Consider the following 11,529-nt stretch of genomic DNA (forward strand, 5'->3'; position numbering starts at 1 on the left):
AAAAACCAGAAACCTCATCGGGCCCCCATCAGTGACCCAGTGGACCCATGGGCCTGCCTGTTCCCAAGCCTAATGTGGTGGCCTTGCCCAGGGCACAGGGCAGCAAACTTGAAGGGCTGAGCCATAGCGAGCTGTGCAGTTCTTTGCACGGGACCTTAGTCCCAAGCCACCTACCTCGGCAGGGAGGAGTCCAGCCCACCTACTGCTCTCAGGCTCCCCAAAAGCTCCAGGACTGCTGACTGACTGGGGCTAGCCTCCCCTTGCAGTGCTGGGTGAGACCGGGCTCCTGAGACAAGTGCCTGGGGGCCCCCCGCCGGGCCCTGGAGTGGGGACTGCGGGGTGGGCCAGGGGAGAGCTATTCTGAGACCCCCCAAGGGCCCAGGAGGCTGGTGTGTCGGCGCCATCCCTGTCCCAGCTGTGCTCACGGTACAGGCTCCTGAGAGCATTTGTAGTTTGCACAGAGAATGAGCAAGGAGGGTTCCTGAGCTGCCTTCCAGGGCCAACAGGCTCTGGGGGCGGCCAAGTCCCATCAGGACACGGGGTGGGCAGCCCAAGACATACCCAGAGCCTGCCTCCCTGAGCTGCATTTCCTCAGGGAAGCGGGACTGCCCCTGAGGAGCTGAGGCTAGGTCCCTAGGAAGGACAGAGGCCTGGGAGCCAAGCTGTGGGGCCAGGCTGGGAGCGGCTCATTTATTGAGCAGACATTTGCCAGGCAGTGCCCTCTGTGCCCCTCATGGGGCTCACAACACCCCCTGAGGTCGCTGGATGCAGCCCATCTCACAGATGGGGAACGGAGTTGCAGGGCAGCCCATTACGTGTCCATGGCCCCTGGTCCACGCCCAGCCGACTCTGCCTTGGGGCCTCACTGAAGGGTGGCTGCTACCCTGAAGGGACCACTGTGGGGCTATTCCTCAGGGCCAGGGTCTGCAGGTGGCATGTCCCAGCCAGGCCTCGAGTCATCTGTGGGACTTGAGGGTCACCTCCACCGGAAAGTGGTCGCTGATGGCGAGAGCCTGGGGGGCGAGAAAGCCTCAGGGGAAAAGTGCACCCCAGCCACCAGGATGGGCCCCCTGGGTGTCCAGAAGCCACTGCCTCTGCGGGAAGGGCTGGTGAGGCCTAGGTGCCCACCCCTGCTGCTGCCTGCAGTGGGGCAGGGGCCAGGGCAGAGGGTGTCACCATTGGCCCTTTGAGGGAAAGGCAAGGTACCCTGCCTGCCCGGAGCTCCACATGGGGTGGGCCAGGCTCTCCAGGGCCCTTGGAAATGATCCCTGGTGCAGGGAGGGGAGCTGAGGTGGCCCCCGCTTGGGTGCTGGCCCCTCCCTACTGTCTGCGTGCGCCTGGGCTATGGGGACCCAGGACCAGCGCCGCCCCACGGCCCACTCGCCTGAGTCTGGTCCAGGCCGAATTCCTCCTGGAAGTCGTGCACGGTGGCCGACTGGGGCTTCAGGCTTCCGCGCAGGCGGGCGCCGCAGGCCACGATGCGGTCGTAGGCACAATCTGAGTTGCCCACCGTGGTGTCGGCGCTGTCAGGGATGAGCCACTTGAAGACCTCACTGCTCCTCAGGCGGATGGCGGCCCAGTCCTGCGCCCGCACATAGTTGCAGTCGGCGTTGAAGTCGCCCAGGAACAGCATGTCCTGCGGGTGCCGCGGAGCCGGGTCTGAGCCGCCCCAGGGGCTGTCGAGGTCCCGCCCTCATGGCCCAGACCCCCGGGGCGCGCCTGCAGGGACCCCGGGACCGAGGGGTGGGCTTACGTCGGTGCCCCACTTGTCGATCACGTCCAGGTACACGTCGTAGAGCGCGTCGATCTCCGCCACGGCTTGATGCGGCGCCGCGTGCAGCGGGATCAGCACCAGCTTCTGCGCTGCTGCGGGAAGGGGTCGCGGCGTCAGGTCCCGGCGGGAGGGGAGGGGCGGGCCGGCGGCAGGGGACGGGCGGGGCCCGCTCACCTGAGCCGGGGGCCGAGAACTTGACCACGAAGGGCTCGCGGCTGAAGACGTCCTCGGGGTCCGGGTACTGGTATGTGTCCACGACAGACACCGCGTCCTTCCTAGGAGATGTGGGGGACGCGCTGAGCCTCCCACCTGCGGCACCGCGCGCCCCTCACTGTGGTCCGCCCCTCACCTGTACACGAACAGGTACATCTCCTTGTACTGGTCCCGGCCCAGGGGCTGGCTGCTCACAAAGCTGTACTCATGCTCGGACACCCTGCAGAGACAGGGCCCGCTCAGGGTCAGGGCGCCACGCCGGGGCGAGATCCTGGTCGGGGGTCGAGACGAGGGGCCCTGCCCACCACACCTGTTGATCTGCTCCATGAGCGTGGACACGGCGCTGAGGTCTGGGTCTCGCACCTCCTGCACCAGCGCGAGGTCATAACCCGCCAGGATCTAGGGAGGAGTCGCGGGTGCGGGGTCAGCGTGGTCAGCACCCCCAAACGCCACCCCGCCCCGCCCCGGCCGGTGCCCCACCTTAGCGATGATGTTGCCGCAAGCCAGGTCCGACACTTTGCTGTCGCCGAAGCTCTGGATGTTGAAGGCTCCGATGCGAAGCGCTGCGGCCCTGGCGGCTTCCAGCGCCCAGAGCGCGGCCAGCAGGGCCCGGGGCCCGCCCATTGCGCGGAGCGAGGGCCTGGGAGGTACAGAAGCGGCCGCCTACGCAGACCTGTTGTCAGACCTACCGACCCACCCCTCTCCTCCGCGGCCGCCCCGTGACAGCCAGTGCGACGCAGAATCCCCTCCTGCGCTCTGCAGGCTCCCAGGGCACTGCTAGGCTCTCACGGATCGCTGCCTTCTCACTGCGCGGGAAGCTGCAGCCGGAATAGAGGGTCCGACCCATCCAGCCCCAGCTCAGCCAGCGGAGAGACTCACCTTGGATGTGGGTGCGGAGGCCCGAGGCTCAGGGGTTCTAGGGGAAGGGGATCCCGGGTCCAGGCTGCGGGCGTGTCCGACACAGGACTGCACTGACTCCCTCTAGCAGCGGCTCTGGCACCAGGACAGGGGCCGGTATTTGAGGTCCTGGTCCAGGGAGGGGCTGGGCTGCGCTGGGTCCCGCCCCCTCGACCCAGCTGGGTGCCTGATGAACTCCTGGCTTTCATTCCCATGGAGACCCCAGGGTAAGGGGCGGGAGACCTGCCTGAGCCTCTTCTGGTGCCCCAGGCCTGTCCCAAAACCATCCCAGAAGCCCCTGCCAGCCCCCTAGGATGGAGGTAGACGGTCAGCCACATCCCGGTGTGGCTGTTCTTGTCCCCACTCTTAGAAACTAGGTCGCCTAAACTCTCTCCCTGAGCAGAATCCCTTCGGGGAAAGGAAGGCAGCACAGGAAGGACCAGCCACACTCCTTGCCCAGCATCTCCTGCTGCTCCACCTGCTCACCCTGTGGTGGAGGCCAAGGCTCCCAGATCTCCCTGTCCCCGTCCCTGGTCCTCCCACCTACCCACAGGCCTCAGGCAGTGCAGCTGGGGACACAGCTCCAGCTGGGCAGGGCAGGAGGCTGTTGGTCAACATGCCAATGACACCCACGCGCCACCAAGGCTGGCGGGAGCCTCTGGGCGGGGCGGCCAGGCACGTGAGTCTAGGGGTGGCCTGGGAGGCAGGTGCTGCTGCCGGGACCTGGGCAAAGGTGGTGGCACCATCCACGGAGGTTGCCACTGCCACAACATCACAAGCTGCAGGTTCTCATGTTTTATTGTAAAGCAACAAGAAACTCTTATGTACACTGCCCATCTTGGGGCGCCTCCATTCTGTGCCATCTTCTCTACCAGGCCAAGCAGGCGTGGGTAGGGCGCTCAGGTCCTCTGCCCTGTCCCTGCCCGACCAGGACCCTGCAGACCTCATGCTAGACGATGACCGTCTGCACCTCCAGCTGGCCCTCTGGCGAGGAGATGACCAGCTCGCCTGCATGCTCCAAGATCTCGATGTCGTCTGATGACACCATGGTCACAGTGGCCTGTTCAGTGCCACTCGCCCCTGCCCGGGTGGCAAGCACAGTGCCCTCGCTGATGGCTGAGGCCAGTGTCATGGCCACCTGTTCTGTCAGGCTCTCAGGGGTTGCGATGGTGATGGTGTCGGCAGCAGCCGCCTCGGGGCCCAGCGCTGTCTCCTCATCCATGGTGACATTCTGCACAATGATCTGGTGGCCGGCGCTGGCCTGGTGCACAATCTGCTGCACCACCTTCATGATGTGGCTGTCCACCTGCAGGGCCACGGCTCAGCGAAAGCGGCTGCGCCAGGGAGCCTCCCTGCCCCCGCCCGCCCCACCCCTCACCTCCGTCTGGGTGCCCTCGATGATCTCCGTGGCCTCACTGGTCTCCGCATCGTCCGCAGTGGCCTGGGCAGATGGGCAGAAGGATAGATGTCAGCTTTGGTTGCCCCTGGGTCCCAACCTGGCCCCAGGGCCCCACACCCACCTCAATGATATACTCCTGGGTGTCGGCTACCACGGACGAGAACTCCACCAACACTGTGTGCGGGTCCTCCGCGAGGACGGTGGTGGCTGCCGCGGGGCTCTCCTCGGACACCAGCAACTCCTCCACCTCCAGCAGGCAGCCCCCTGCGGGTGGGGACTCAGTCAGGGCTTGGGGAGCCCCAGCCCCTCCCCTCCTCCTCCCGCCTCCACGGGCCCAGACCTTTGGTGCGCAGATGCCGGTTCAGCGTGCCGTGCTCAGCGAAGCCACGGCCGCACTTGTAGCACTTGAATGGCTTCTCGCCCGTGTGGTGTCGCACGTGCCGCACCAGCGAGCCCTTCTCTCGGAAGCCACGGCTGCAGAACTGGCACACATGCGGCTTCTCCTCCAGATGTGTCCGGAAGTGCACCTGCTGTGCGTTCTGTGGAGAGGAGACACCTGTCAGTGCCAGCCTGGCCTCGGCCACAACAGACCACAGCTCTCCCCTCCCACTTCTGGCCCAAGGGAGGGGCTGGGTCAAGACTGAGCACGGTGGAGGCAGGGAAGGGGGTGCACCGGGGCCAGGGCCAGGGAGCAGGATGGGGGGTCAGGTGCCAGGGTCCTGGGGCCAGAGGCCCACCTTAGTCTTGTAGCGCTTGCCACACTCAGGACAAGGGTATGGCCGCTCATCTGAGTGGACGCGCCGGTGGCCGCGAACATGGGCAATGGTCTTGTAGAGCTTCCCGCAGTCGCCACAGCGGAAGCGGCGCTCACGCACGTGCACCTCCTGGTGCTTCTTGAGCAGGTAGGCCTTGGGGAAGGCCTTGCCACACTGCATACAGGCGAACGGCCTCGGCCCTGCAGCCACACACATCAGGCCAGGCCCATCACCGGCGGGCCCTCCAGGCCACCTGCCACCTGCCCACAGCTCCCCTGGCTCCCTGCTGTCTATGGACCCACCCTGGACACCCAGAGGCACCCCGGTCGCCTAGAGCCCACCCACTGCTGTGGGCCACACACCCACCCATCACCCACCGGTGTGGCCCCTCTTGTGGGCCTCCAGGGTGGCTGCTGTCGGGAAGGTCTCACTGCACTGAGGACACGGGTGGGTCCTGGGCACTGCTGAGGCCTCGCTGGCCACCTGCTGGGGAACCACAGGAAGGCCTCCAGCACCTGAGGCAGGCTGTGCCCTGGCAGTGCCAAGAACACAACCACGGGCCCCACCCTGGCAGACTCCCTCGTGGCCCCAGGGAAGGCAGTAAACAGATCAATGGACAAAGTCACTGCAGAAAGCCACTTCAAGGATTGCAAAGGCCAGCATGGGGACAGCCCCCGGGATCCAGCCCTGAGAGGAGTCTGCAGGTGGTGCTGGCACCTACTGTCTCTAGCGGCTGCACTTCCAGTACCGGCAGCTGCGGGGCTGCCTCTGCCAGGGGCTGGGGACTGGACCCAGCAGCAGGGGCTGGCTCCAGGGCACCCTCCTCCCCAGCGGCGCGCTCAAGGGCGATGCCGGAGTTCTGCATGGCCTGGTGCAGCAGGTTCTCTCGGCTGCCCTCGCTGGAGCAGGGGAGCTCCTGGGAGACAGGGGGCTGCAGGGGAGAAAGAGAGAGGAGGCTGGCCAGGCAGCCTGGCATCCAGCACCCACCCCATGGGGCAGACCCATGCCAGGAGCCTTGTGCAAACCCTCAGACCCCCATGGTGCTCCCACCGGCCCTGCTCTTCCAGCCCTCGCCTGCCTGGCCCAGACCCCTGGAGCCAGTGCTCAGAACAAAGACTGGCACCGAGCAGGCAGAAGACAGAGCAGCCCTCCAGGGCCCCCGTCACCCCCACCTCTGGGGCCAGGGTTTTCATGCCCAGGGGCAGCTCCTGCATCTGGACGTGGACTTCATGGATGACGGTGCCCTTGGCATCTGTCACCAGGTGAATCACAGGTGAAGTCTCTATGGGCTCGCCTGTCACTGATGATGTGACTGTCCCCAAGGTGGCAGCTCCAGCTCCAGACCCTTCAAAGTAGAGTGAGGGAGTGAAGCTCCCGCACACACCCCAGTGGTGGCTGGGTCCACAGCCAGCCCCCGGGACCAGGCAGCTGCTGCGTCACGCTGACCTGCAGGTGCGTCCTCTTTGCTGACAGCCACATCCTTGCTCACACTGAAGCGGATTTTCTCCGTGCAGGGGGTGAGAGACTTGAGGTGCCGGGTCAGTGCACCCGACTCCCGGAAGCTCTTCCCACACTTGGAGCACTTGTAGGGGCGCTCGTCTGTAGAGAGAACCTAGTCAGCCCCAGGCAGCCCCAGCAGGCTGGCGACAAGGTGACAAGGTGAAGACAGGCAGGGGTGCCCGCCTCATCCCCCAAAGCTGGGGAATGCGAAGCTGGGGCACCCCAGGGCCAGCCATCGGGGGGCTGCAGGGCTCCAGCCCCAGGTGTGGCCAGCTCACCCGTATGCCGCCGGTGGTGCCGGATGAGGGAGCCCTTGGTGCGGAAGGAGGCCCCACAGAGCTTGCACTCGTGGTCCTTGCGGCTGCTGTGAGTGACCATGTGGGCCTTGAGGATGCTGCCCTGTGGGGGAGGGCATGGCAGCTCAGGGCCCTCCTAGGGGAACAGGAGGGGGCCTGCCACCCACACACTGGCTCCCCGCACACCGGCTCACCGTCTTGAAGGTCTTGTGACACAGTGCACACACATAGCGGCCATCCTTGTTCACCAGTAGCTTCACCTGGGCCGGCTCACCCTCCCCTGAGAGCCCCAGGCCCTGCTGCTGGGGGCTGCCCGGGGCCTCAGCCATCTCACTGTCCCCCGGCTCCGCCTCAGCACCCACGATGACCTCTTTGATGTGCCCACCACCTAGGAGAGGCATCTTGGCCTAAGCCCCAAGACCTGCCCCTACCCAGAGACCGCTGGCTCCAGGGGAGGGGACCTGCTGCTCCGAGCCACATCCTGGACCCAACCTCCACTGAGCCCTCAACACACAGCCCCGAGCAGCAGCCAAGGCCCCATTCACCTCTCCAGGTCAGAGTGAGCGGTGGAGAGACATCTCCCGACTCTGTCAGGCTGCCCAGAGATGCTCCAGGGCCCCCAAATGTGTCCACAGGGAGACCCACCATGGAACACAGATGGCCCATCCCCAAAGCCAGGAGGACATGCGAATCCTGGTGACAAGGTCCCTGGGTGAAGAGACAGCCGCCTGTCCTGCTCGCTGCCACTGCTCCTGCCACTGCTCCCACCAACGGAGGGAGGATATGCATCTGGGGCCACTCCTCCATCACAGGAGACAGGCCAGGCCGCTGTGGCAGGACAGGCAGGCCTGGCCAGAGCCCCGTCCTAAGGCCAGCTTGGCCTGGGAGAGTGACTGCTCAGACACGCGGGACAGCCCGAGGCGAGGAAGCCGGGCTTTTGCACTTCTGGAGGGTGCTGGGGAAAATGTGACAGTGTGCAAAGCTAGGTTGTAAACACACGTCACGTTTTCTGCTCATAAAGATGACAAGTGGGAAACAGCTGTGAAGCTCCTTCTTAGAAACCACCTCAGTCCGGCTGGCGTCGTTTTGACAAGCTGTTCTCTTGAAACACAACAAAAGCACCGTGACTCAGAAACAATTAAGAGCCTCTCCTGCCGAGCCCTGGCTTAGACGCTCGACGCCCCAGGAGTGATCTTCCAAAGGACAGAGGCCCCTCATGGGGAGGACCTGGGGGAACATGGCTGCTGCCAGGCCACAGAGGAGACACAAATTTTTTCCGTGGAAGAGGAGGAGGGCCTGGAGGTGGGCTCCAACTGCCCATACAGCTGACCGCACCCCTGCACCCGCAAAGACAGGACCCGGCACTGCCCCAGCCCTTGGCTACCAGCAGGCAGGACCCTGTGCCATCTCCACTGGAGGCCAACAGGAGAGCTAGCAGCCCTGGACTCAGCCCACCAGGCCTGCTGACTGGCCAAGGGCACACTCAGGGTGCCCAGGATATGCCCGCAAAGGGGAAAATCCCAGGGGTGCCACAGGGGCAGGGGTGCCGAGAGGGGTCCCTGAAGCACAGGGAGGGGTGCTGAGCCTACGGCTGGGGGCTGCTAGAGGTTAGATGGGTGGAAAGGGGCCTGGGTGGCCAGAGACCCAGCCCAGAGACCCCGCCAGAACCTAGGGATTTCATGCTCCCAGATGATGCCACTATCCAAACGCCAGGTCAAGGCCAGAGCCCGCTCCACCTCCCACATGAACATTCCGAGCTCTGAGTGGCACCGATGAGTGTCTTGGTCGCAGGAACGCCAGGGAAAGGCAGCACGGAGGTGAGACAGGTGCCCCGGCTGCCTCCTGGAGAGCAGCCTGCTCGCTAGTGCCCTTCCCAGGCCTGGGGCTGGCCTCTGCCACGGCTCCTCCACCCCCTCTTCCTGCCGCAGCCGGTACCAAGGGCTGCCAAAGGCCAGGTTCCGCCTGGTGCCCAAACCTACTTCCTGTCCAGCTGCCCACTCCCTGCCTGCCTCGGCCCCGGTCCAGCAGGCTCCCCAGGCAGCAGCCATGCTCCACCCCACCTCCCACAGCATTAGGCCCCAGACGGCTCCTTCCCTCACGTCTGCACACCCAGCCACTCGCCCCTGTCGCACCCCCAACCCCAGCAGCCTCTGGCTCCCTCAACCTGCCCAGGCCCTGGCTGCCTCTGAATGTCCCCCCTGCACACACATCTGTCCCCGATGAGTGAGAGCTTGCCCATGCAGACCTCACAACAGCCCCTCCCACAGCACATCAGGGAGACGCCTTCACTTAAAAAGTAGCCATCAAAAAGGGATGGCATTGCACGCTCATAAAAGCCCCAAGAGGACCAGAGCAGCGATCACCACCCCCACACCAGAGTGAGCACTGGGGAGGGCAGGCCATCACAGCAGCAAGTCCGAGCCCAGCTAGAGAGGCGGCAGAGTCCCGTCCACTCTGCACCCACCCTCCAGAGCCGCTGCCAGGCGAGTGGGCCATCCTGGTGGGTGCCTGGTAGATGTTGCTGCCTACGGGCAGGGAGCAGGAACCAGGGGGTGGCAGGAAGTGGGGAAAATTCTGGGAGGGACAGGGCAGAGACCACCCGGGAAAGCTGGGGGGAGAGAGCACAGCCCGAAGACTCCCTGATGCCTGGTTGTGCCCCCGGCCACTACGGACACCTGAGGAAGGCCCGGTGCCCAACACTCCCTCCTCCTGCAGGCTGTGCCCTCAGAAAGCTCCCATGAGGCCGTGGCCCCTCCCAGCCAGGCCCTGGTCTCAGGAGAGATGAGCATACAGGCAGCAGAGGCCCCATCCTCTGGCCCCGACCACGAAGGTCTATCAGGCCAGTGATCCATGGCAGTCGGCTTACCAACAAGGTCAGGTGCGTGGCTGATGTCTGCTGCCAGGGAGGCTGCCTCCACTACGATGTGGGCCACAGTGAGGGGCTCCTCTGGGCCTGGGGCTGCCGGCACCACCTGCCAAAGGGGGCAGAAAACAGAGGGGACTCGTCTGTATGCTCTAGAGTTAGTTCTCAGAGAAGAGGCCTGGGCTCTGCCAGTGTAAAGCTGTGGAGGTGTGGCCTGTGATGCTCAGGCCTGGGTCCATGTCCTTGGGACGGCTGGGGTGGGGGCTCTCCTCTTCCCCAACAGGACCACGGGCCCCAGGCCAGCCCCTTCACCCATGGCCAGGGTCAGCGCCGTCACTCTCACGCCTCTGGCCACATGGGCTGGACCTGGAGCACAGGGCACCTGGAGGGAGGGACCAGCAGCTCTGGCAGGAAGCTGCGCCAGCCTGCAGGAACAACAGTGCAGTCCCAGCCCGCCATTTCCGGCAGAGCGGTCTGAGGAGAGGGCCCTGGGGGTGTGAACCAGAGGCCTTCTTGGAGGAGGGGGCACCTCTGGGAGGGGCAGGTAAAGAGCACAGGCTCAGAGCGGGGTGAACAGGGTCCAGCGTCGTCTGGGCCATGCCCCGCTGGTGGCCGCAGACCACGGGCCACTCTCGGAGCCTGCTCTCCTGACTGTGCAATGCAGACAAGTGCCCACCGCGGCATGTGCGGGCTTCACAGGCCTGTGCGCTCAGCCCAAGCCGGGCATGGGGCTCAGCAAAGGTTGCCGTTTGATGATGAGATGGTGGGACCCCCAGGGCCACACTGCACTTATGAAGTCCCCAGGGACTGTGTGCACAGGATAGAAGATAAGCCAAAGAGACAGAAGCTGCCATGGCACCCAGAGCCAAAGGAGACCCACGGACTCCAAGAAAGAAGAGATCCCAGCCCCCAACAGCACGGGCTTCGGCCAGAGGCTGCCAAGAAGGCTGTGCCGCCGCAGGCCCTCCAGGACACCCCAGAGCACCACAGGCTCGCACACCCGGACCCTCCCACACCGCAGCCAGACGCCTGCCCTCTGCCCGCCCACGTGGGCCCCAGAACCGGCTGCACAGGTCCATCCTGGAGTGCGGCCACCTCCCCCGCCTGCCAGGTGAACCCGGGAGGGGATGGGAGGGTGGGTGGGGGCTCACCTCCTGGCCCAGCAACGCCGTGGTGGCAGGAGTGGCAGGCAGGGCCTCCTGAGGGGCCCGCTGGCAGGCCTTCTGAATCTTGTGCTGAACAAAATCCTCCAAGGCGGTGAACTCCGCCTGGCAGCGGCCGCATCTGTGCACATCGTCCTCATCTGCAACGAGCCTGCTGTCAGCAGGGCCTGGGAAGGTGGAGGCTGGGCAGCCAGGGCCCCGTCTGGCTTTTCCTCCAGCCCTAGAACAGATTCCCCCAGGAGGCCGTCAGAAGCAGAGCTACTTCCCCAGGCTGCTGAGAACACACTCAGGCCCAAAACAAGGTCACCCCAGGGTACAGCCCCCATCCTCTGCAGGTCTGCAGGGGCCAGACCATCCTCAGGTCAGCACCCAGCAGAGGGTGGCCCTGACAGCATGCTTAGGCTGCAGGCATCTGCTAAGGCTGCCATGCCCAAAACCCTCACCTCAGTGGTGACAGGCCCAGAGAGGGGCTGGAGGCAGAGGGATTCCTCCATGCTCGGCTGGGGACAGTAAAGGACCAGGATTTAAGACTGCTGGGGCCGGGCATGGTGGCTCCCACTTGTAATCTCAGCACCTTAAGGGGCCGAGGTGGGAGGATAGCTTGAGCCCAGGAGTTCAAGACCAGCCTGGTCAACATAGCAAGATCCGTCTCTACAAAAAAAAAAAAAA

The 11,529-nt window shown here is 64.9% G+C and overlaps 2 protein-coding genes across 2 annotated transcripts in view; both read right to left on the reverse strand.

Annotated features, from left to right (window-relative positions):
• Positions 1-663: 663 nt before the first annotated feature.
• On the reverse strand, positions 664-2,953 carry DNASE1L2 (deoxyribonuclease I-like 2). The gene is given in 8 exon segments (XM_011962413.1): positions 664-1,013; positions 1,385-1,636; positions 1,754-1,915; positions 1,917-2,049; positions 2,124-2,207; positions 2,298-2,386; positions 2,468-2,627; positions 2,867-2,953. Coding segments are annotated over 7 exon segments (921 nt in total). The 5' UTR covers positions 2,612-2,627; positions 2,867-2,953; the 3' UTR covers positions 664-956.
• Positions 2,954-3,664: 711 nt separating this feature from the next.
• Positions 3,665-11,529, reverse strand: part of E4F1 (E4F transcription factor 1) — a 16,155-nt gene continuing 8,290 nt past the window's right edge. Inside the window, exons 2-14 of the mRNA XM_011962464.1 lie at positions 10,849-11,082; positions 9,701-9,806; positions 7,029-7,222; positions 6,817-6,937; positions 6,485-6,637; positions 6,211-6,383; positions 5,760-5,969; positions 5,416-5,524; positions 5,021-5,238; positions 4,624-4,822; positions 4,405-4,547; positions 4,263-4,325; positions 3,665-4,190 (exon numbers count right to left, since the gene is read on the reverse strand). Coding sequence (XP_011817854.1) covers positions 3,834-4,190; positions 4,263-4,325; positions 4,405-4,547; positions 4,624-4,822; positions 5,021-5,238; positions 5,416-5,524; positions 5,760-5,969; positions 6,211-6,383; positions 6,485-6,637; positions 6,817-6,937; positions 7,029-7,222; positions 9,701-9,806; positions 10,849-11,082 — 2,280 coding nt within the window. The 3' untranslated portion in view covers positions 3,665-3,833. The remainder of the gene's footprint in view (positions 4,191-4,262; positions 4,326-4,404; positions 4,548-4,623; positions 4,823-5,020; positions 5,239-5,415; positions 5,525-5,759; positions 5,970-6,210; positions 6,384-6,484; positions 6,638-6,816; positions 6,938-7,028; positions 7,223-9,700; positions 9,807-10,848; positions 11,083-11,529) is intronic.

This window comes from Colobus angolensis, unplaced genomic scaffold (assembly GCF_000951035.1).
Source record: "Colobus angolensis palliatus isolate OR3802 unplaced genomic scaffold, Cang.pa_1.0 Scaffold59, whole genome shotgun sequence".
Taxonomy (NCBI): Eukaryota; Metazoa; Chordata; class Mammalia; order Primates; family Cercopithecidae; genus Colobus; species Colobus angolensis.